Genomic DNA, 23,933 nt, shown 5'->3' with positions numbered 1-23,933 from the left:
TAACCCCACATGCTTGCGAGGCTGCTAGCAAATCCCCAGACACCTGCCTCATTCTCTGGAATAGCATTCGCGCAAAGATTTTTCGATCCGTATTAAGCAGTGCTATAGGCCGCCAGTTGGCCAGCATCGCCGGGTCCTTCCCCTTACTTAGTAGGATAAGAGCCGCCTCTGTCAAGGAACTAGGCAAGGAACCCTCCAACTGGGCTGCCCCCCATACCCTCACCAGGATCGGCACCAGCTGCTCCTTAAAGGCCTGGTAGAACTCAGTTGTTAGCCCATCCGGCCCCGGCGAGGTCTTCCTGTGGAGCGCCCCGATGGCTTCCTCCACCTCCTGTTCTGTCCACGGGTTCAAGAGGGCCTGAAGCTGGGGTCCCCCGTGACCTATCCCCGGGGTTCCTTCCACATAACACTCCATCTGCTCCATATCAATCTGCTGGGCTGAAAGGAACGCCGCAAAGTGGTCCCTCACTGCCCCCAGAATCCCCTCCTTGGTGTCCTGCAGGACCCCCTGTGCATCCCGCACCCCCTCCATCACCCTGCGCGCCCTCCGCTCCCGGCAGCATGCGAAGGGGTCCGGGCTACACATTTTCCCGAAGTCCCGCTCATACACCAAGGAGGTGTAGCGGTTGTACTGTACCTGCTCCAGGAGTGCTTGTAGATCATGTATTTCTTCCTCCCTCCCCCCTTGTGAAATCAATGTGTCCCTCTTTTTCTTTATTGCCATGCCCAACTTTGTCCTTTCCCTCCCCTCCCTTCTCGCCTGTCTGAGAAAGAATCCCCGCGTTCGTCTTTTCACTGTATCCCACCACTCCCCCAATGACTGAAATGCCCCCTGCACTGACACCTGATCTTCCAAAAACCGGCGGTACTCCTCCCGCACCTGCTCGCTACCTAACCACTTTAAATTTAGTCGCCATAACCCCCTCCCTGGCCTCTGCGCTGCCGCCCCCCCCCACCTGAAGGAGGACCATGTGGTGGTCTGAAAAGTCCACGTCCACGGTTCGTGGACCCCCCAGATTCTACTTTTACACTGCCCTCGAAAGAACGTGAACCCCTCCTGTTCCTCACAGAAGGCCACATGCGCGTCTACCAGCTCCGCCTCCCGCATGATCCCTGCCAGCCTCACCCCGTCATAGCCCACCTGTACCGATCGTCCCCCACTATCCTTTTTCCGCAATATGGTGTTAAAATCTCCCCCCCAGACTACTTGGCGCGAAGTGTATAGGTAGGGCTTGATCTTCCCAAAGAGGAGCACCCTTTCCTTCTTGCTTTGGGGCCCGTACACATTCACCACCCTCAGTGCTCTATCCTCCCAAATCGCATCCACAACAAGACATCTCCCCACCCCCAGCTCCACCACTCGCTGAATATTCACCCGGTGGGACTTAAATAAGATCCCCACCCCACCATACCTCTCCCCCGCCAACCCCCACACCGAGGGACCCCACTTCCAGGCCCGCCTTGCCCGCCTGATCACCTCAATGGACCGCAGCCGAGTCTCCTGGAGCAGGAAGCAATCTGCTTGGACCCTCGCGAACCAGTCATACGCTAAACCCTGCTTCTTCGGAGAGGCGATGCTGGCCACATTCAGCGTGGCAAATGTCAACACTAAGCCTGCCATCCTCATTGCGAGTCACGGGTCTGCTCACTCCCAACTTCTTTCCTTATCTCCTGGGATACCCCCTTCTTACCCTGAAGCAGGTCCTCTGCTATGCGGTCTACATCATCCCCTGCCAGATCCCCCTCCCCCCCCCGCAGCCGTCCTGTCTGCACCTTACCCCCCCCTCCCCCTTTCTTCCTTCCTTTCTTCTTTGCTCTATCCGGACCCACCCCCTGATCCCTCCCTCTCCCCTCTTCACCCCGCCCCCTACCTCCTCCTCTGAGTCCTCCACCTCCCCCAAGTCCTCCAAGTCCTCCAGATCCTCCTCTAGCTCCACTCTGTCCCCCCAAGCCTGCACTTGGGCCTTCACCACCTGCCCGGCCCCCTCAGCTTTCCTCTTACTCCCCTTTCCCCTCCCTCCCTCCCTTCCCTCTTCCTCCTCCCTCCCCCTCCCCCTCCCCCCAGGAGCCTTCCCGCCCTTCTTCCTACCACCAGTACCCTCCTCCAGTGCTTCCTTATATTTCCGTTTGCCCTCTCCAATCCCCCCTGCCGCCCCCTCTTCCTCCATTAACTCCACCTCTTCTCCTTCCCCCTGTTCTTCCTCCTCCCTCCCAACCTCCCTATCCTCCTCCTCCTCCTCCAACACCTGAAATCTGTTCCCCCCCTCTTCCCCTGCTGCGACCCCTCCCTGCCCACCCCTACTTTCCCCCCCCCCCCCTCCGAAACTTCCCTTTCCTCTGTGGCACTTGTACCCACTCCCCCTCTCCCCCCTGCTCCACTCCTGACCCAGCCCCCTGCCGCCCCCCCTCCTGCATCCCCTCCTTCTCCCCCCCTTGCCCCTCCCTGCCTATCACCCCCTGCCCTATCCCCTCCTCCATTACCCCCCCTCCCCGTCCCTTCCCCCACATATCCCACTCGTTATGGGCCGCCCTAGGGCAGTTCCGATATGCATGGCCTAACCCGCCGCAGAGGTTGCACCTGATCGCGGTGCAGTCCTCTGTGGCATGCTGATCCCCGCATCTTCCACACTTTACCACTGGGCATGACATGCTGAAGTGCCTAAACGAACCACATCTGAAGCACTGCCGCGGCTGCCCCTTGTAAAAGCACAGTATCCTGTCACGACCGATAAAGGCAGCCGAAGGAATGTGCTGGACCACATGGCTCTCCTGTCTCAATTTGACCAGGGCTCCCCAACCTCCTGCCCAAACCCTGCTTGGATCCGGTAACTTTGTAAGTGGGGATCTCAGCTCCGCGTACCTCTGTAGCCAGTAGGCTAAATCTGCCCCAGAGATAGACTCATTTCTCACGAGCAGGGTGATCTGCACCAGGTCCGGCTTGCTGACTGGAATGGCCCTGAGGTCCCGCCACTCCCCCTTTCCCCTCACCCCCTCGTACCTTTCCCAGAATATTTCCATCCCCCTCTGGGTCATGAAGCTCAAGTCATATTCTGGGATGTTGATGGGGTGTATACACGCGTAAAAGTCCTCGGGTATAAACCCCATCCCCATCACCAGCCTCAAGACCCAATCCCTGGAGGGCATTGCCCCCTCCCCTATCCATTTGAGCTGTACCACATTTCGCCGCTTAGGCAGCTGTCCACCCCCTGTCCCCGCTCCCCCCCAACCCCTCCCTGGGCCCTCAAAACCACCCGATCTCCCCCCCTCCCTCCTTCCCCCTCCCTGGACTACTGCCGCAAAGGACTTGGACCCCAGCCCCCACCGCCCCCCCTCCACACTTGTTCCAGCCCTTCCCTCTGCCTCCCCCCCCTTCTGTCCCTCTGCCCCTCCCCTCATCCCTCTCCCTTCCTCAATATCCACCGCCCCCTCCCCCTCCCGTTGTCCCCCATCCCCTTCCCTCTCAGACAAACATCCAGCAACGTCCATAGTCAGTTCTGCGGCTTGGGCTGCCTCCAACTGATTGTCCTGCCCATCACCACTTCCTGGAACGTCCCTGCTCGTTCCTGCCACTGCAGGCTCCAGCCTCTGGGCTAATCGCCTCCTCTCCTCTGTCTCCTGGCGATACTCTGGCACCTGCCCAGTCAGGTCTGCAGCTGGCGATACCAGACTCCCTGCTCGCTCTGCCCCCTAACTCCCTCCAACCTCCGGCACCAGGGGCGAAGCCTCCGGAACTCCGCCGCTCCCCTTGGCTCCTCGCTCCCAGCCGTCCTGCTGGCAGGTCTGCTCCACCACCCGCTGCACATCTGTTAGACTTGCCATGTCCACTTCTGTAGTCAACGAAAGTCTCTCAACAATCGGGTTACTTCCCCCTTGCTTCTGGTGCAGTCCCTCCTGCGTTCTCCCAATGGCTGGCGCTTCCCGGGGGCATGGCTTGTCTGTTCCTGATTCCGCCACAGGCTGGCTGTTAGCACCCCCCGATTTCACCTCTTGTAATGGACAGCTGGTCAAATGAGCTCCCAGCTGCTGCCCGCTCCTATTCCTCTCTCTCCGACCCCTCTCCTGTAAACCGCCAGCTACTCCATGCTCAGGGAAGACCTCCCCTGCTCCCGGACTTCGTGGGCGGGGCTTCTCCAGATGCCATGCTGCTTCGGTTTCCACTTCAGTCATTGCAGACCCGGCCAAAAATACCGGAGTCTGCCTCTGCTGACCCTTTTCCAACAGGGCCTCCTTCACGGCAACTGTCTCTGCTGTTTGCACAACTGCAGGTAAGCCCTCTGAGACTTCGACCACCACCTCTGTAGAAAACAGGCTGCTACCTGCATCTCCCTCTGCTGCCTCCATTATCTGGAGTTTTGAAAAGTTACTGAGTTCTGTCCTCCCCTCCACAGGTAGGATCTCTACTCCAGCCCCCACCTCAGAGCCATGTCCTGCCGCTGCCTCCTTATCCTCTGGCTGCTGGGTAAGTGCTCTAGACTGTGTTGCCAACTGTCTCATGTATTTTAAAGTGGGGTCACCTCTGAACCCAGACAACTCTTTTGAGTCTAATGCTGCTGAAGACACTGAAGCTTGCTGCAACTGTAGTGTTCCTGAACCCCCAGACTGTGGTATTGAAGCCATCCTTTCTCGGTTAACATAGAGCTCCCTCAAAGGATTCACAGAGCCCTTTTTTAAACAGTTCAACAAGTGTTCTTTTTTCCCCAACAACTTTGATATCCGGGCTTCCTCTTTAACATACATTTGTCTGTGCTCCGCTGGGGCAAATTTACACATAGTTCTTGCCATTTTCAGACGTTTTCCTAGCTCCACTACTTCTTTTTCCACCAGCTTAATTCGTCTTACAATATTTACCACACTACTTGCTGGATCATCAGGGTCATAGCTCACTTCAAGGAACTCCTCATCTGACGATCCACTCTCCTCACTCTCACTCTCAGCTGCCTCCAGCAAAGGCTTCTGGCAAACTTCCATCGCCTCTTCCTTCTCCCTTCCTTGGAAGCGCCCTTCTGGGGCCTGTACTATCTTCCTCCCCCCTCCACTGTCTTCTCGCTTACCTTCCGCAAGCTGGGCCATGGAGGGGGAAATGCTCTGGTGGCCTCCACTGGGCTGCTTCTCCCTTCGGTCCACTGGACTCCTTTCCCTTCTCCCGGTAGTCAAACCAGGGAGAGAGCCACTCCTTTCGGCCTTCTGGTCCCGGGCCCCAGGAGGCCCCATAGCCTGGGACTTTCCTGAGGCCTTCTCCCCAGGGACCCTCCTCATCTTTGGGGAGGGAGCTAGGTCTCACTCCCTTTCCACTGGAAGTCAGCAGAGCTCTCTAAAACACCTCCTTCCTCCTCAGCAGACTGGATGGACCATGCAGGTCTTTCTCTGCAGTCATCTACTATGTTACTAAGGAAGGTCGTTTTCTTGGTGGCTGTTACTTCAGCTCGTAGGGTCAGTGAGCTTCAGGCCTTACTAGTGGATGCACCTTATGCTAAGTTTCATCACAACATAATAGTTCTCCGCACCCTAAGCTCCTGCCGAAGGTGGTGTCGGTGTTCCATCTGAACCAGTCGATTGTCTTGCCAACATTTTTTCCCCGTCCTCATGCCCACCCTGGCGAAAGCAGCTTGCACACCTTGGACTGCAAGAGAGCATTGGCCTTTTACGTGGAGCGGACAAAGCCCTTCAGACTGTCCGCCCAGTTGTTTGCTTTTGATCCCAACAGGAGGGGAGTCGCCATCAGAAAACTCACAATCTCCAATTGGCTAGCAGATTGCATTTTCTTTGCTTATGCCCAGGCTGGGCTGACTCTAGAGGGCCATGTCACGGCTCATAATGTCAGAGCCATAGCTGCATTGGGGGCTCACCTAAAGTCAGCGTCCATTGAAGAGATTTTCAAGGCTGCAACGTGGTCTTCAGTCCACACATTCACATCACACTACTACCTTGAGCAGGACACCCGACGCGATAGTCAGTTTGGGCAGTCGGTGCTGCAGAATCTGTTTGGGGTTTACAATCCAACTCCACCCACCTAGGCCCGTTTTATTCTGTTCCAGGCTGCACTCTCAGCTAGCTTGTATATAGTTTCAGGTTAATCTGCGTTATGTCCTTGCCATTGCGGGGCACAATTGACCAATGTTTACTGTTTTGCGTGAGCCTGGATAATGCAGCCTGCTTGTCCTCGGAGAAAGGGAAGATACTCTTTACCTGTAGCAGGAATTCTCCGAGGACAGCAGGCTGATTATTCTCACAAACCCCCTCTCCTCCCTTTGGAGTTGTTTTGTTGCTTTCTTTTATGCTTTTGGACTTAACTGAGGAGCGCGGCCATGCAACAAGCGGGAAGGCACTTCACTCATGCGCGGTGCGGTGCTGCACACACGCCAGAATGATCTAGCAAAACTTTCTTTTTGCTATGCATAATGCCAGCTCTTGGGCCGATGCGGATCGTCGACCCATGTGTGAGAATAATCAGCCTGCTGTCCTCGGAGAATACCTGCTATAGGTAAGTACCTTTGCTTTATTCAGATTCTATCTTTCAAGCAGCCTGGAAGCTGGGCATGACATTTGAGGCTGGCATAGAGGAGGGTTCCTAGCACGTGGGAAGTGCGCACTGTTCACAAAATTATCGTAAGACACCTGAGCATGCTCTGCAATTAGGCCTTTTTGCTGTGGTAAAAGTAGTAAAAGTATCCCTAAGTTTGTACTTGAGGCACTGGAAGGTCAATGGCTTGCTCAAGGCCACAAGGAGTGTCAGCAGGATTTGAATCCCAGGGCCCTGTTTACTAAACAACGTTATAGGCGCAGTAATGTTTTTAATGCGTGTTAACCATGTACATGCCTACAATATCCCTATAGGCGCCTACATGGTCAGTGCGCGCGAAGTGTAGGCGCGCTAAAAACACTAACGCACATTAGTAAACAGGGCCCTTAGTCTCTCTGGTTCACAGCCTGTTGCTCTAACAACTAGGCTACTCCTCCACTGCATTTAGAATATATCCCTTGACTAGATCAATAAATATTATTTTTTTTAAATAAGGCTATGTCTAAAAACCATTTCCCAAGAAGCGATGTCACAGGATGTAGCAACATAAACACAGCAGTTTAACATTAGACATTTTACTGACCTCGAGATGACAGTATCCTCTGAAGAATGTTATTTATCCCTGCTTTTTTCTCCCGGACAGTTGCAGTAAGATATTCATGATCGAGAAGCGCAAGAAACAGGCGTAGTTCAACTATTAACTCTTCCATTACTGAAAAAGAAAAAGAAAGAAAACCCTGTGAAACAAGTACTTTTACAATGCGAGGGCTTACCCTCGCTGTAATTATTTTTAGAAAACTTCTGCCCAGCAACATAAAGGATACCAATAGAGAAAGACTATATTCCCCTACCATTTTGACTAGATTGCCCACCAGTGCTTTATGTAGAACTCAGCCAGCAGGCAATGTGCAGCATCTCGATCCACTACTTTTATCACCTCCTCAAGGAATTTCAAGGAAATCTGATAAAATCTAACATCCAGAGGCCCTTTTACTAAAGGGTTAGCGAATGGCAAAGGGCTTGTTGCACGCCAATCCGGAACTACCGCAAGAACCCAGTGGTAGTTCCCACCCCCAGCGCATGCCATTTCCAGTGGTAAAACAATATTTTCTATTTTTGTAGCGCAGGTGCTTATCCGGTTACTGCCGGTTTAGCGCAGAAGCCCTTACCGCCACCTCAATGAGTGGCAGTAAGTGTTCCCCTCTGAAATGGCCGTGCAGTAAGTGGTTCACTTACTGCAGAGCCATTTCTTTTAAAAAAACAAAAAAGTGACAGGTCAGAAACACACGCTGATGCTAGCACAGGCCCCCTTTTACCGCTGTTTAGTAAAAGGACCCCCCAATGAAATCTCCTCAATTCAGATACTGCGTTATTCAGTTCTTTAGTGGCATTTTCACAGCTTTGCCCTCTACTGAAGTTAAATTTAATCTCTCCCCCCTCCCCCATCCACTAATTAGAAGTGGGACACCACCAGCTCTTCTCCTCAGTCCTTGGTATCTTTCCTGTTTCCAAGGACACATAAAACACAGCCATCAGGGATATAGTCAGTGCTTCCCTGGCCTTTAAGTATTCTGTCCTATTTGCTTAAAACTTATGACAGAACCTTGAATACTCTCTGTTCTGTAAATCGATTTAAGATCACTTCACAATCTTTTATGGCCCTAGTACATCTATCTCCTTCTCTCTTTTTTTTTTCTATGACTATGAAGAAAAAGAACTGATTTAGGAATTCCAGTTATGAGGTCCCCAGGACAGATTTGGAAGACTTGCTGTAAGCACGTGTAGAGAAGACTCTTTATGGAGAAATGAATCCGATATATCACATGTTAAAATAAAACAAATGGTATGGTGTCTACTTAAAAAGTAAAACATGTGTAAAACTTACATTAGTATTTTAGAACAAAATGTGGGAACCCAGATGCCATTATAGAATTTCCCCCCAATATTCAGCCAGCAGTAGGCAGCGATCTTAATGTCTGCCGCCAGCACTGAATATCTCTTTTTTTTCTAAGAACATAACATAAGAACATACGAGTAGCCATACTCGGTCAGACCAATGGTCCACTTAGCCCAGTATTCTGTTTTCCAAACAGTGGCCAAGCTAGGTCACAACTACCTGGCAGAAACCTAAATCAAGGCAACACTCAATATTACAAATCCCAGAGCAAGCAGTTGCTTCCCATGTCTGTCTCAATAGCAGACTATGGACTTTTCCTCCAGGAATTTGTCCAAACCTTTTTTAAACCAAGATACACTAACCGCTGTTACCATGTAGCATAATATGAGGCATTTTCAGAGTTATTGATTTTGCTGGAATCAGACACAAATGTATATATATATAAAATATACAGCTGCAAAGACTTTATCAGATAAACTGGTCTGATTTGCACCTTCTCCCTGGAGACTATGATAACAAAAGCTAGTCCAGTGGATACTTACAGTCAATCACCACATCTCCAAAGAACAAAATCTGCATATTGACAGCAAGCACAGAGACTGGAGTTAACAAAAAACAGCAAAACTCCACCTAATCTGACAAAAAAAAAATGGATGTATTTTCTAGCTTGGATGCTTATATTTGAACGTAGGAAACAGATACCAATGTGTGCTTTCACTTTTGGGTCTGCTGTGACTCATGCATATTTGTTTCTCATGACCAACTCTTAAGGGCTTACACGAGTTTCCTTCTGCTTTCAAAAGTAATCAAAACTGGCAGATCTCGAAGAAAGAAGGATGAGAAATCCTCTTTTCCAACACCCTGCCTGCTCTAACCTGGCATTATTTTTTGCAGTGGTAAGGCAGCTTTTTGTGCACTCTTTTCTGAGCTTTGGGAAGTGGACTGGCCTAGTGGTTAGAGCACCAGTCTTGCAATCCAGAGATGGCCAGTTCAAATCCCACTGCTGCTCCTTGTGATCTTGGGCAAGTTGCTCAACCCTCCATTGTCTCAGGTACAAACTTAGATTGTGAGCCCTCCTGGGACAGGGAACTATCCAACATACCTGAATATAACTCACCTTGAGCTACTACTGAAAAAGGTGTGAGCAAAATCAAAAATAAAAGAAGCCCACCTGCATTAGACAATGACTCTTTTAATCCTGTATCTACCAGCAGATGACCAGAACAGAAACTCTTATGATGTCATTAAACATGTGACCAGTTACCATGCTCCATCTCAAAAACTAGATGGAACCAGTTTTCAGCTATTCCTGAATTTTCATTGGATCAAATACACCCCACCTGACTTCAGCCTATGGTCCCAACAAGAAATTATAAAACCCTGAAATATTCTCTGGCTCGTCTCTCTTTCCTCTCTGCTGCTTCCTGATCTGCACCTCTATGGACCTTCACTAAATCTATGGGCCTTGCTGGATTTCACACACATCTAAGATAAGACCCTCTCCAGGCTCCAGAAACAACTCTGCAACAAAAAGACTTCTTTTCCAGCAAGGACCTCCTTCACCACTACAACCAGCTGCCTCCATCAAAGTGAGTTACTATTAATCCAGCCTAAGTTATAATTCAGACTTTCTAATCTTGTACAGTTCTCTTGTGTAGGATCCCTAAAAACTGTCTCTTTTTAACATTATTGCATTACCTATATTGTAAATAAACATTTTAAAGTTAAGTATCTGGTCTTTATGTTCTGAGCACATGTCCTTAAACCTTACAGTGCAGGTTAATGTAATTCCCCAACTATATCCTTTCATTCCCCCTTTTCCCTTAAGAGTTCCACAGCTTAACTATTCGTTGAGTGAAAAAATATTTCCTCCTATTTGCTTTAAAAGTATTTCCATGTAACTTCCTCAGGTTTTACACTTTGTACTTTTGGAACAAGTAAAAAATAGATTTACTTCTACTCATTCTACACTATTCAGGATTTTGTAGACTTCAATCATATCTCCCCTCATCCATCTCTTTTCCAAGCTGAAGAGCCCTAATCTCTTTAGCCTTTCCTCATAAAAGAAGACCATCCCCTTTATCATTTTGGTCGCTCTTCTTTGAACCTTTTATTATTATTATTTATTGCATTTGTACCCCACATTATCCCACCTTTTTGCAGGCTCAATGTGGCTTACAGAGTGTTGTTATGATGCAGTCATTACATGATCGTAGATAATTTCTAATTCTGCTATATCTTTTTTGCTTTTTTATATCCTGTTTGCTTTTTTGGTCGCTGCCACACACTGAGCAGAAGATTTCCATATCATTTATAAATAGGTTAAATAGCACTGGTCCCAATACAGATCCCTGCGGCACTCCACTGTTCACCCTCCTCCATTGACAGAAATGACCATTTAACCCTACCCTCTGTTTTCTGTCCAATATCCAATTCCTAATCCACACCAGAACCTTGCCTCCTATCCCATGATTCTTTAATTTTCTCAGGAGTCTCATGAGGAACTTTAGGAAATGTTTTCTGAAAATCTAGGTACACCACATCAACGCATGCCCAGTTAAATTCAAAGCTAACTGGTCATGCTTTAGTGCATATAGGGGCCCTTTTACTATGCTGCACTAAAAGGCAGCCTGCACTAGCATTAGCACGTTTTTGATGTGCGCCGAGGCCCCATTTTATCACAGAGAAAATGGGAAAAAGAAATGGCCGTACGGTAAGTGAACCACTTACTGCATGGCCATTTCGGTGGGCAGCCCTTACTGCCACTCATTGCAATGTGGTAAGGGCTCCCTCGCTAACCTGGCGGTTCGGTCACCACATGGTGTGCATGATTACCACCAGTTAAGTTCTGGCGCTAGAAAGGTTTTGCAGCATCGGAAATGGCATGCGCTAGGGGTGGGAACTACTGCAGTGCTCCTGCGGTAGCCTGGCAATAGTTCCGGATTGGTGCGTGGCAAGCCCTTGGTAGGCTTACCGCTGCTTACTAAAAGCGCCCCAAAGATAGGACAGCTATTTATGTGGTCCTATTTATGCACTAACACTGACCAGTTAGCTCTGAATATCGGGAGCGAACCGGACTCTGCTCCCGAAACGCCCCCCTGAACACCCACAACATAGCCATCTTGCACTTTGGCGCTAACCATTTTCAGCAAAGATAACCGGTTCAGTGTTATTGAAAATGACTGCATAGCCACCAATAACCCCATAATTCTATAAAAGCTTCCAAAAATTTGAGCGTGCGCCCAATTTAATTGAATAACAAGCAAATTAATGCCAATAACTGGCACTAATTAGATTTAATTGGAACTGATGTGCATAAATTTAGGCATGAAATCTGCACCTGAACTTATGCATATAAATTTAGGCGTGGGATCCATGCCTAAATTTTATGTGCGAGTAAAAAAAAAAAGGCACGGAAATGGGAGGGTCATGGGAGGAAGGTAAAATTATGTATCATACCTGATAATTTTCTTTCCATTAATCATAGCTGATCAATCCATAGACTGGTGGGTTGTGTCCATCTACCAGCAGGTGGAGATAGAGAGCAAACTTTTGCCTCCCTATATGTGGTCATGTGCTGCCGGAAACTCCTCAGTATGTCGATATCAAAGCTCCATCCGCAGGACTCAGCACTTAGAGAATTACACCCACGAAGGGACACTCTGCCCAGCTCACCACCGCTGAAACGGGGGAGGGGAATTAACCCAGCTCATCCCCACACAAGTGGGGGAGGGAAATCCGTCCAGCTCATCCCCGCGGAGCGGGGGAGGGACACCACCCCGCCGATGCGGGAGGATCTGGCTTATCCTGCAACCGCGGGAGGAGCTGACTGACCCTAACACCGCCGAAGCGGGAGGGGTACAAAGCTGCCCTACAGCCGCACGAAGCGGGAGGGAGTGCCGGCAGAATCTTAATTCTCAATCCAGCCCCGTAAAACGGAGGGGAGAGGAATGCAGCAGCTCACTGTAACACAAACTCGTCTCAACTCTTGAAGAATCCAATTTAAAAAACTTGAACACGAAGTCTTCCTGAAGTAACTGAAGACTAAACTTGAACCTGAAATGCAACCAGAATAAAAACAGTACAGATATCTGGGAGGGGCTATGGATTGATCAGCTATGATTAATGGAAAGAAAATTATCAGGTATGATACATAATTTTACCTTCCATATCATCATGCTGATCAATCCATAGACTGGTGGGATGTACCGAAGCAGTACTCACCCAGGGCGGGACATTGAAATCCCTGACCTCAACACTGAAGCTCCAAACCGGGCCTCCGCCCGTGCCGCCACAGTCAAGCGGTAATGCTTGGAGAATGTATGGGCCGATGCCCAAGTTGCTGCCTTGCATATCTCTTCCAAGGAGACGAACCCGGCCTCTGCCATCGAGGCCGCCTGAGCTCTAGTGGAGTGAGCCTTCAGCTGGATAGGCGGCACCTTCCCCGCGGCCACATAAGCCGCTGCAATGGCTTCCTTGACCCATCTTGCCACTGTAGGCTTAGCAGCCTGCAGACCCTTACGAGGACCTGCAAACAGGACAAACAGATGATCCGATTTCCGGAACTCATTGGTCACTTCCAAGTATCTGATGATGACTCGTCTCACATCCAGATATTTAAGAGCAGAGTATTCCTCTGGGTAGTCCTCCCTACGAAAGGAAGGGAGACAGAGCTGCTGATTCACATGGAAGCGAGAAACAATCTTGGGCAGGAAGGAAGGCACTGTGCGAATAGTCACTCCTGCCTCAGTGAACTGCAGAAAAGGCTCTCGACATGAGAGTGCCTGGAGCTCGGAAACTCTTCTGGCTGAAGTGATAGCCACCAAAAAGACTGCTTTCAACGTCAGGTCTTTCAGAGATGCCCTCGACAAGGGTTCAAAAGGCGGCTTCTGTAATGCTCTTAGCACCAGGTTGAGATTCCACGCAGGCACCACCGAGTGCAGAGGAGGGCGCAGGTGATTAACTCCCTTGAGAAAGCGCACCACATCTGGCAGCGAAGCCAGGGAAGCACCCTTCAGGCGGCCCCTGAAGCAAGCCAGGGCCGCTACCTGGACTTTAAGGGAACTGAGCGACAGGCCTTTCTCCAGACCTTCTTGCAGGAAAGCCAACACTGAAGAAATTGGAGCAGTGAATGGAGAAAATGATCCTGCTTCACACCACGCTGCAAAGGTACGCCAAACCCTGGCATAAGCAGTAGAAGTAGAGCGCTTCCTCGCTCTCAGCATAGTGGTGATGACCTTGTCTGAGAAGCCCTTCTTCCTCAGACGCTGCCGCTCAATAGCCAGGCCGTAAGACCAAAGGGGGAGGGATCCTCCATCACCACGGGACCTGATGTAACAGACCCTGCTCCACTGGCAGCCGCAGAGGCTCATCAACTGAGAGCCTGATCAAGTCCGCATACCAGGGACGTCTGGGCCAATCCGGACCCACCAGGATTATCCGGCCTGGATGCTTTGCCACCCGGTCTAGCACCCTGCCCAACATGGGCCAGGGCGGGAACACATAGAGAAGCTCTTGTGTCGGCCACTGTTGGAGAAGAGCATCTACTCCCAGGGATCGAGGGTCCCGTCCTCTGCTGAAAAAGCGCGGCACTTGGCAATAGGCCGATGACGCCATCAGATCTAGGCTCGGCTGGCCCCAGCGCTTCATGATGCCCAAGAACGCCTGAGCAGACAGCTGCCACTCTCCGGGCTCCAAGGTATGGCGACTGAGAAAGTCCGCCTTGACATTCATGACTCCGGCAATGTGGGCCGCTAACAGCTGTTCCAGGTTCGCTTCCGCCCACTGGCATATATTCATGGCCTCCTTGGCTAGAGGGGCGCTCTTGGTACCTCCCTGGCGGTTGACATAGGCCACAGCCGTGGTATTGTCCGACAGGACCCGTACTGGCTTCAACGCCAGTACCGGGATGAACGCCAAAAGCGCCAACCGAATGGCTCTGAGTTCCAGGAGGTTGATAGACCACTTTGCCTCTGCAGGAGACCAGAGCCCCTGCGCTGTCCTTCCCAAGCAGTGGGCTCCCCAGCCCGACAAAGAGGCGTCTGTCGTGACGACAATCCACTCCTGGGTCACCAGAGGCATTCCTGCAGACAACTTGTCTGTCTGCGTCCACCAGCTCAGCGCCTTGCGCACTCCTGGGTCCAAGGGAAGGCGCACAGCATAATCCTCCGACATCGGAGTCCAGCGCTGCAGCAGAGAGTGTTGTAGTGGTCTCATATGAGCCCTGGCCCAGGGCACTACTTCCATCGTGGCCGTCATAGAGCCCAACAGCTGCACATAGTCCCAAGCCCGAAGAGGAGAGGCTACTAGGAACTGGTCCACCTGAGCCTGAAGCTTGACAATCCGATTGTCTGGCAGGAACACTCTGCCCACTTGGGTGTCGAATCGAACTCCCAGATACTCCAGGGACTGAGTTGGGCGCAGCTGGCTTTTCTCCCAGTTGATGATCCACCCCAGGGAGCTCAAAAGAGCAACCACCCGGTTCACAGCTTTGCCGCACTCTGCATAAGAGGGGGCTCGGATCAACCAGTCATCCAGATAAGGATGGACTTGTACTCCTTCCTTCCTCAGGAAGGCCGCGATGACCACCATTACTTTGGAGAAGGTCCGCGGAGCAGTAGCCAACCCGAACGGGAGTCGGCCCAGTACTGCAAAACGCAGAAAGCGTTGATGAGGAGGCCAGATGGGAATATGCAAGTATGCTTCCTTGATGTCCAAGGATGCCAGGTACTCCCCTGCCTTCACTGCCGCTATAACAGAGCGGAGAGTCTCCATGCGAAAGTGCCGAACTTTCAAGGCCCGATTGACCCCTTTGAGGTCGAGAATAGGCCGTACAGAACCTCCTTTCTTTGGTACCACAAAGTAAATGGAGTAACGTCCCTTGCCAAGCTGATTTTCTGGCACCGGAACGACCGCACCCAGGCGGATCAGATTGTCCAAGGTCTGCTGCACTGCCACAGCTTTGACCGGAGACTTGCAGGGAGAGAGTACAAACCCGTCTTTTAAGGGTCGGCAGAACTCTAGCTTGTAGCCGTCTCTGATGACTTCCAGCACCCAAGCATCTGAAGTTATTGTGGTCCACTCACCCAGAAACGAGGACAGCCGTCCTCCAATCTGCACTGGGGCGTGGACCAAGGCCCCGTCATTGGGTACGAGACCCTGGGGGAGGACCGGAGGGCGCACCTCCGGGACGGCGGTCTCTGCGAAAGGAATGCTGCTTGGGGGAGAAGTTCCTCTTGAAGGAAGAGGAGGCAGAAGAGCCCGACCTGCCCGGGCGGTACCGACGGGCTTCCTGAAACCGTCCTCTGGAGGTACCGGGGCGAGTACTAGCCCGAGCCCTGACCTCTGGTAACTTCTTGCCCTTAGACGTGCCGAGATCGGTCACGATTTTGTCCAGCTCGACCCCAAAGAGCAGCTTGCCTTTAAAAGGCAATCTAGCCAGGCGGGATTTAGAGGCGTGGTCAGCAGACCAATGCTTCAGCCAAAGCCACCGCCGCGCAGAGATTGTCTGAGCCATGCCTTTAGCTGAGGCCCTCAAGACATCATACAGCAAGTCTGCCAAATAGGCCAAGCCCGATTCCAGGGCCGGCCAATCAGCCCTCAAGGAATGACCCGAGGGGGAAGCCCGCTGCACCATAGTCAGGCACGCCCTGGCCACATAGGAGCCGCAAACTGAGGCCTGCAAACTTAAGGCAGCCGCCTCAAAGGATGACCTTAAGGCCGCCTCCAATCTTCTGTCTTGGGCGTCCTTAGGGCCGTGCCACCTTCCACCGGCAACGCCGTTTTCTTAGTCACCGCAGTGATTAAAGAATCCACGGTAGGCCACAGATAGGCCTCACGTTCACTTTCAGGCAAAGGATAGAGGCGGGACATAGCCCTAGCCACTTTAAGGCTCGCTTCCAGGACATCCCATTGAGCCGAAATTAAGGTGTGCATGGCATCATGCACGTGGAAGGTTCTAGGCGGGCACTTCGTCCCCAGCATAATGGCAGAGCCAACAGGGGCTGAGGGAGAGACGTCCTCCGGAGAGGAATCTTCAAAATGCCCATGGCCTGCACTAACAGGTTGGGCAAATCCTCTGAGCTAAAAAGCCGCGCTGCAGAGGGGTCATCCACTCCATCCGAGCGGGGATCCGTCTCCTCCAAGGAATCCGCAAAGGACCGTTGGGAGAACTTAGATACGCTGCCCTCATCTACATCGGAGGAGACAAAGTCCTCCAAGGCCTGGGAATCAACCCGAGGGCGTTTACCTCCAGGGGCCTCAACCTCTTTACCAGACGAGGGAGCAGGGGCAGCGTTTTGCATAAGGAAGGCCTTGATGCAGCAGCAAAACAAACTCGGGGAGAAACCCCCCAGACTGTGCACTTCCGCAGCTGGGCTACAGCCTAGACGCACCCCTCAACCGGCGCTCGCAAGAGCGGGGGAGGACATGTGCGCATCCAAGATGGCGTCGTCGCGACACTCCGCTGAAGGAGCCGCACGGGAAGAACGGCACTTAACTTTAGCCGCTTTTGTGCCATCGCCCAAATTAAGGGCATTCATGGCATTAACGTCTCCCACCTCAAGGGCGGCCCAAGAAGAAGCCGTCCGAGCCGCGTGGCCGGCCAAGATGGCGGCGGCGAGCAGCGGGGGATGGGCGTTTATGGCAGGAAAAACCGCCACACTGGAGGAAGGACCGGGACACTCATCGGTCACGAAACTGTCACCCCAACAAGGGCGAATCAGACTTTAAGACCCCCGCATCCCCTCTAGAAGCGCACAAGCGATCCGGGGAGCGACTCTTCGCGCCCTCGCCCTCCGACGCCATAGGCCACGTGGAGATCAATCGGGGAACCCCCTGCCCGCTATAAAAAGGTTAAAAACTCTACCTGCTTTCCGCTCCGAGCTGTAACGACCTGGTGTCCCAGTGAGTAGCTGCAATAAACGTTTAAATAAACGTCAAAATAAACGCCTTTAAGGACGTTCAAAATTTTTTTTTTTTTAACGGAGCCAGCGGAGGGGGGACGAGAAAGGAGGGACCTGGCGCCACCAGGTTGTGCACTTGCTCAAAAGAGCCCTCAACCCCAGGCACTCAACAAACCTAAAAATTAGGCTTGGAGGCCTAGCCAGAGCTGCTGCTGTGTGTGACCACCACCTGCTGAGATAGAGAACATACTGAGGAGTTTCCGGCAGCACATGACCACATATAGGGAGGCAAAAGTTTGCTCTCTATCTCCACCTGCTGGTAGATGGACACAACCCACCAGTCTATGGATTGATCAGCATGATGATATGGAACGGGGGATTTCCTAGCATTTATGTGCACTGTTATACAATGCAGGGGCTACACGCCCAATTTAGGCGCATATATTTGCACCAAATTTCAGTTGGTACAAATGGCCACATCTAAAGTTAGGCGCAACCCCCTGGTATAAGAACTGTTCTATTAACTGAGCCTAACTTTAAGCGCGGCTCATAGAATAGTGCTTTTCTTGCCGCCATATATAGAATTCACCCCTAAGCAAGATAACTCACTTTGAATATCGGGCAGTTTGTGCTTAGCACCCAACATCAGATGACCTTTATAGAATTACCTCCTCAGTGTTTATTCTATTTCCAATCACTAACCTTTAATTATCCAGTCACAATTCCCATTAATTAGTCAGTCTGGAGCACCAAAAAAAACATACAATGTAATTGGTAAACCCGCAATGAAGGTCTTCATTCATGTGTCTAGCATCTAACAGCAACACAGAAAGTCAGTAAGATTTTAATTTTGAACAACTTTAACTAGATATGTTGTATACTCTTCTTGCTGAACTGTGACTTATGCTGAGAACCTCAGAAACATACGGACCCAAACAACTCTCTCCCCATTCACCGACTCTTGGGGACATAGGAAACCAGCATGTCCCAGGTATCCCAAAATGTGACCCTATATTCTGCTAGCAAGACAAAAAGAGACTTCAGTAGGCTTCCCAATCCTGTTTCATTCTGACCCCAGCTTTATTTTCAGAACTATATACTTTACTATGAGGCGTATTTTCAAAGAACTTAGACTTGCTAAGTTACATGGAGGGGCATTTCGGCTAATGATATCTAAGTCCAACTTCTAAAAAATGTCAAAATTTAAGCGGGGAATATAGCCATTTTCAATACACAAAAATGTCTATCTTTTTTTAGAAAATGGCTATTTGCTAGATGTTTTTGTGCTCTGTGAGTATCTTTTTGGACCATTTTTGAAAAAACTAAAAAAGTCCAAGTGAAAAATGCACAAAATCAAACCATTGGGATGTATGAGGTGCCAGCATTCTTAGTAGACTAGCCACACAAGCATCCCAGGAAAGCAATGGGGCACCTTAAGGAGCGCTGCAGTGGGCTTCAGATAGATGTTCCCAGATATACATCTCACCTTTGCTCCCTTATCTTCTATGCTGACCCCCCCCCCCCAAATCCACTCAAAACCCACTAGCCCAAAGTGTACACCACTACAATAGCCCTTATGGGTGAAGGGGGCACCTATATGTGGGTACAGTGGGTTTCTGGTAAGTTTTGGAGGGCTCAAAGTTTCCACCACAAGTGTAACAGGTAGGAAGAGGTATGGGCCTGGGTCCACCTGTCTACAGTGCACTGCACCCACCACTAGACTACTCCAGGGACCTGCATGCCGCTCTAATGGACCTCAGTATAACATCTGAAGCTGGCATAGAGACTGGTAAGTAATGTTTTTAATCACATTTTTTTGGGGGGGTGAGAGGGGGTTAGTGACCACTGGGGGAGTAACGGAAGGTCATCCATGATTCCCTCCAGTGGTCATTTACGGCACCTTTTGTGCCTTATTCATTATAAAAACAGGTCTAGCTCAAAACATCTTAGTTTTAGTCCTGAATGGTTTTGTTTTGTTCCGTTTTCTTCCATTATGGAAGAAAAACATTCAAGTGTTAGGAATGCCCAGATCCTGCCCTTAGCATGCCCTGACACGCCCCATTGTGATTCAAATACACTTCTGATGGACTTCATAGAAAAACGTCTAACAACTGGTTTTGAAAATACCAATTTGGGCATTTTTGTGAGAAAAAGGACCAAATGCAGATTTATGCCACTTTTTGGACGTTTTTCTGTTTTGGAAATGAGCCCCATAGTAATCTAAGGAACTTTGTACGTCTAAGTGCTTTGAAAATATGTTCTGCCTCTGCTTACACCTTATGAAATCTAGTCAAATGTTTTATTGAATATTTGTTGACAATTTAAGTAGCATACTATGACATATTATGTACTGTTATTTGAATATTTTTACTGCTGTAATTGTATTTGTCTGTTGCCTATGTTCAACTTAATCTTGCTTATTTTTTCAAAAAGGCAGTAAAGAAATCCTAATAAATAAATGTTCTTATGACATCATTCGGTAAGGCAGCAAAGAGAAAGAGCAAAGTACAAACAAAAGTCCAACAAACAAAAATAAAGTACCAGGAGCCTCAAAAATAGGGACACAGAGTAGACAGCATAGATGGGCAGACTGGATAGGCCATATGGTCTTTATCTGCCTTCACTTTTCTATGTTTCTCTGTTTTCTATCTAGATCACTACAAGTTAGGCACTGAAGCTACATAGGCATGATCACTTATGCTATGTCTATGGCTGGTGTAAACCTAAATTCGACAGTTGGGCATGTAAATGCAACTATTCTGTGAAGTGTGAACAAGAATAACTGGAATGCCCCTGACACACCCATGCCCCTCCCACGCTAACATCCCCCTTTGCATTAGCGATGAGAGAAGTTAGGCACACTGTTCATAGAATAGGGGCATCTGTTACATCCGCGAGTGCAAATTAGCACCAATTAGTGCTTGTTAATGCCAATTACTGGTATTTTATCACCAATGACTTGTCAATTGATTAATTATGCTAGATGCGTAACTAGCCCAATTGCGTGCTATTTATAGAATTTGGGGGTTTATGTATGTAGGCGGCCGGGCAATTTTATAAAAGCATTTTCTACATGTAAAACCAGGCTCAGAACGTGAAAAGCCTTTACCAAATGACCTCCTTATGGCAAGAACAAGAGTGAACATCCACAGAGTACGTGCAAATGGCGTCATCTGCAGTAAATCAAAACGCGAAAGACAGCTTGAGCAGCATTTTCAGGGTTTGCTTTCAACATTTCTGACACGTTAAAATGATAGCATACAAAAGTTCAGGCATGCATGCCAGCACAGGAATACACAAAAGTATAAATATCAGAGAAAGACAGACAACTACATCGGTCCAGCATTTTAGATCCAAGAATGATGCAAGGATTTAAATTTTACATCTGTGTGCCACAAACAGGGTATTCACTCAAAAAATCTCCAGCATACACTTAATTCATGAAAGGTTTCTGAGCCCAGAAACTGCTAAACTATTAAAACTTAGTCAGTAAAGATTAGATTTTATTTGCTAGGCATGATTTGATGGTTTTGAAACACGTCAGTCCACCTCCAACTTAATGATTTCAAAACACGTTGTCCGGTAAGGTTCTTACTCTGGAAAGCAATTAAGTCAGCAATCTTAACAACTGCAAATAGATTGGTGCTCTTTTTCACTACCCTACTGCCTTCAAAGTAAGCAGTTGTCCACAAGAACAACTTCGCACTTTGCTTGACTAGTTAAGGCGTGTTGAAATGGGACTCTAAAAAGGTTCACAGAGAAATTCCCCATACAGTTCGTGTGCATATCTGATGAGGCAAATCATCGGTGAAGCAGTTTTAACACTATTGTATGACATAAAAGTGAAACTCGAGTGCAGACACTCAATTATGATCTGATTCAAACAGTAAAACAGAAGCTTAATTTAGGTCTTACGCCTGGTGAAGTCTATTTACAAAGAGGAGCATTTTCGATATGACGTCTTCTTGTGCATACAGATTGTACATGGAGGAAGTATAACAACAGAATAACTTTTTATAGGTAGAGTCGTAATTTGTTATAAATCGTAATCCGTGTGTCATTTGGAGGGGTTGGTTAAAAGGACACCCTAGTACTGCTATATTCATGCAGAGATTTTTTTCTCCTGGTAAAGGGCCACTAAACAGACATCATGTTATGAGAATCAGGTGCTCAACATTCAGAGTTTCTATTTACTTTTTGTTTTTTTTTAATTTTTAATATTCTTTATTCAAAGTTGCAAGGAAAATACAAACAATTTAACTGTATCAGCAAATAGTACAGTGTCAAAAAGAGTAATTACCATGAACTTCTGCATCCCCCCTCCCCCACCCTGTCCCCCCCCCAACTTGCTCGATTAATATGAATCATTAAGGTTTCAAACAATATTGTTATCCTCAAAAAATACCTCTCCGCTGTCGATACGGTTTCCATAAAGCATAAAAATGTCCCATCCGATCATATTTCAATGCAGTCAACTTAGACATCAAATATAAATAGTCAAGTTTTTGCAGCACTTGTTCCTTATTAGGTGGCTCCAGCTTTCGCCAGGCAGCTGCCACACAAAGGCAAGCTGCTGACACCACCAGCACCAACATTTGCCCTTTAGTATCTTCCCAATGAGTCGGATAGTCATTAAGTAAATAGTTCAAAATATTCGGCAGGCACTAAAGTCCTGTCATCACATCTTTGTAATCATCATCCAATAAGACTGAATTTTAGGACTTAGCCACCAAATGTGCTCGAAAGAGCCTCAAACAGAACAACCTCTCCAACAGTCATTTTCCCCGTGCCAAACATTTCATGTAATCTGGCTGGGGTATAATACCATTGGAATAACATTTTATATCCATGTTCAATATAGTTGTAAGCCGTTTATAAATTCTTTGCCACAGGGCAGGGCTGCCAAGAGACTGGGCCGGGCCCGGGGCCCCGCCCCTGCCGTCCCCCCCCCCCCCCAAGGTTACTGCCCCCGAGGTCGCTGCCGCTCCACCATCCCCCCCCCCCCCCCCCCCGAGGTGCTTCCAGCCAGCCCTGGGGCCTTCCCTTTGCCACATCCCACCTCCTCTGACTCAGCTTCCTTTTTCCAAGTGAACAAGAGAAAGCAGAGGGAAGGCACCCGGGCCAGCTGGAGGCAGCCTGCATTAATTATTGCCACTGTTGGTGACCTGGCCATAAAAGTGTAAAGGATCCAGGGAGGATTGGAGGGAAAGAGAGAAGAGGGAGATTTGCTGGGCCTGTGAGGGGTCTGGGCAGGGCTAGATTAAGGCACTGCCAAAATATGCAAATATTTTGTGTCCACATGCTTGGACACTGCTCCTTCTAAACTGAGCAGGAGTCCTCCACCTACAGATCTGCCAGTAGGGGATGCTATTTCATTATGACATTTTCAATAGCAAGGGACATGCAAGCTCTGCAGGATTCCAAGGAACCTGCCTGTCTCTAGCGACTGAAAACAAAATATTGAAGCACTACCCCCCCCCCCCCCCCCACTGGTAGCAATGCAGCGGGAGGACTCCTGCTTAGCTCTGAGAGAACAGTGTTGGGGGGGGCTGTGAGATATGCTCAAAACTCAAGCAGGGCTAGACCTACAACTAGGCATTCACTTAAAATGTCAGGATTTATTGGGATGGGAAGAGGCAGCAGAAAAGATAAAAACTTCCTTATTTAAGAAATATGTATTGTAGTTAGAATTCTGCATATCTCCAAAGCAACCACTGTCTCAGAGGAACGTTCTGATCTCTGTATCACTACAAAAGGCTTGTAAACCGCTTAGAACTAAAAAGGTGCTAGCAGGATATAACACATAATGTAATGTAATGGGTAATGTAACAGCTGTCAAAGAAAGCAGCAGTACAGTCCTTTAAAGCCACTGTCAGTGCATGTGCTCAAGGCCTGCTGTCTCCTTCCCCTTCAGGATGGTAGAATGGGCAAGATGTGGCAGGCCTTGAGCACATGTGCAAATGGGGTTGGTCAAAGGCCTGCTGCCGCACTTCTCTTTTATACAGGCAGCTCCTATAGAAGCAGTAGCAGTGGTAGGGAGAAAAGAAGAGGGGCCAGATGCTGGACACCTTGGAGGAGGAGAGAGATGCTGAGCACCAACATCTCTCTCCTCCCCCAAGGTGTCCAGCATAGCTCTCCTCCTCCAGGACACCTGCAGGGAGGAAGGGGGGGGGGGGATGGTTCTCATACCTTTGGAGCAACCCTGGAAACAGGACATTAGGACTGCCAACTATCTGGCTTTATTCAGGAGTCCCATTCCTGATACCTACACTGACTACATAGTTTTTACCTTTAGATTGTAAGCTCTCTTGAGCAGGGACTGTCCTTCCCCATGTTTAAACTTGTAGAAGGATGGCTAATAAGTCTAGATATGTTTCTTTCCAATGTAAACAGGAGGCAACCAATGACAAGACACTGGTGGCAGAGCACCGGCTTATTCCTTCCTTCCTTCCTTCCTTCCTTCCTTCCTTCCTTCCTTCCTTCCTTCCTCTCTCCATGCCAGTATATAACAAGAACAATCTGGACATAGGCAACAGACAACTTTAACAGTAAAAACAGAGAAAGAACAGTACATATTATTATTATTTGTTGCATTTGTATCCCACATTTTCCC

At 49.2% G+C, this 23,933-nt stretch overlaps 1 protein-coding gene across 3 annotated transcripts in view; it reads right to left on the bottom strand.

The window, feature by feature from the left end:
- AFAP1 (actin filament associated protein 1) overlaps positions 1–23,933 on the bottom strand; it is a 388,894-nt gene that overhangs the window by 229,459 nt on the left and 135,502 nt on the right. For all 3 annotated transcript variants that reach the window (XM_030191154.1, XM_030191156.1, XM_030191155.1), the window contains exon 4: positions 7,104–7,232. In XM_030191154.1, the coding sequence (XP_030047014.1) occupies positions 7,104–7,232 (129 nt within the window). The remainder of the gene's footprint in view (positions 1–7,103; positions 7,233–23,933) is intronic.

Source organism: Microcaecilia unicolor, chromosome 2 (assembly GCF_901765095.1).
Source record: "Microcaecilia unicolor chromosome 2, aMicUni1.1, whole genome shotgun sequence".
In the NCBI taxonomy this organism is placed as follows: Eukaryota; Metazoa; Chordata; class Amphibia; order Gymnophiona; family Siphonopidae; genus Microcaecilia; species Microcaecilia unicolor.
This window is presented reverse-complemented; position numbering and strand designations above follow the sequence as displayed.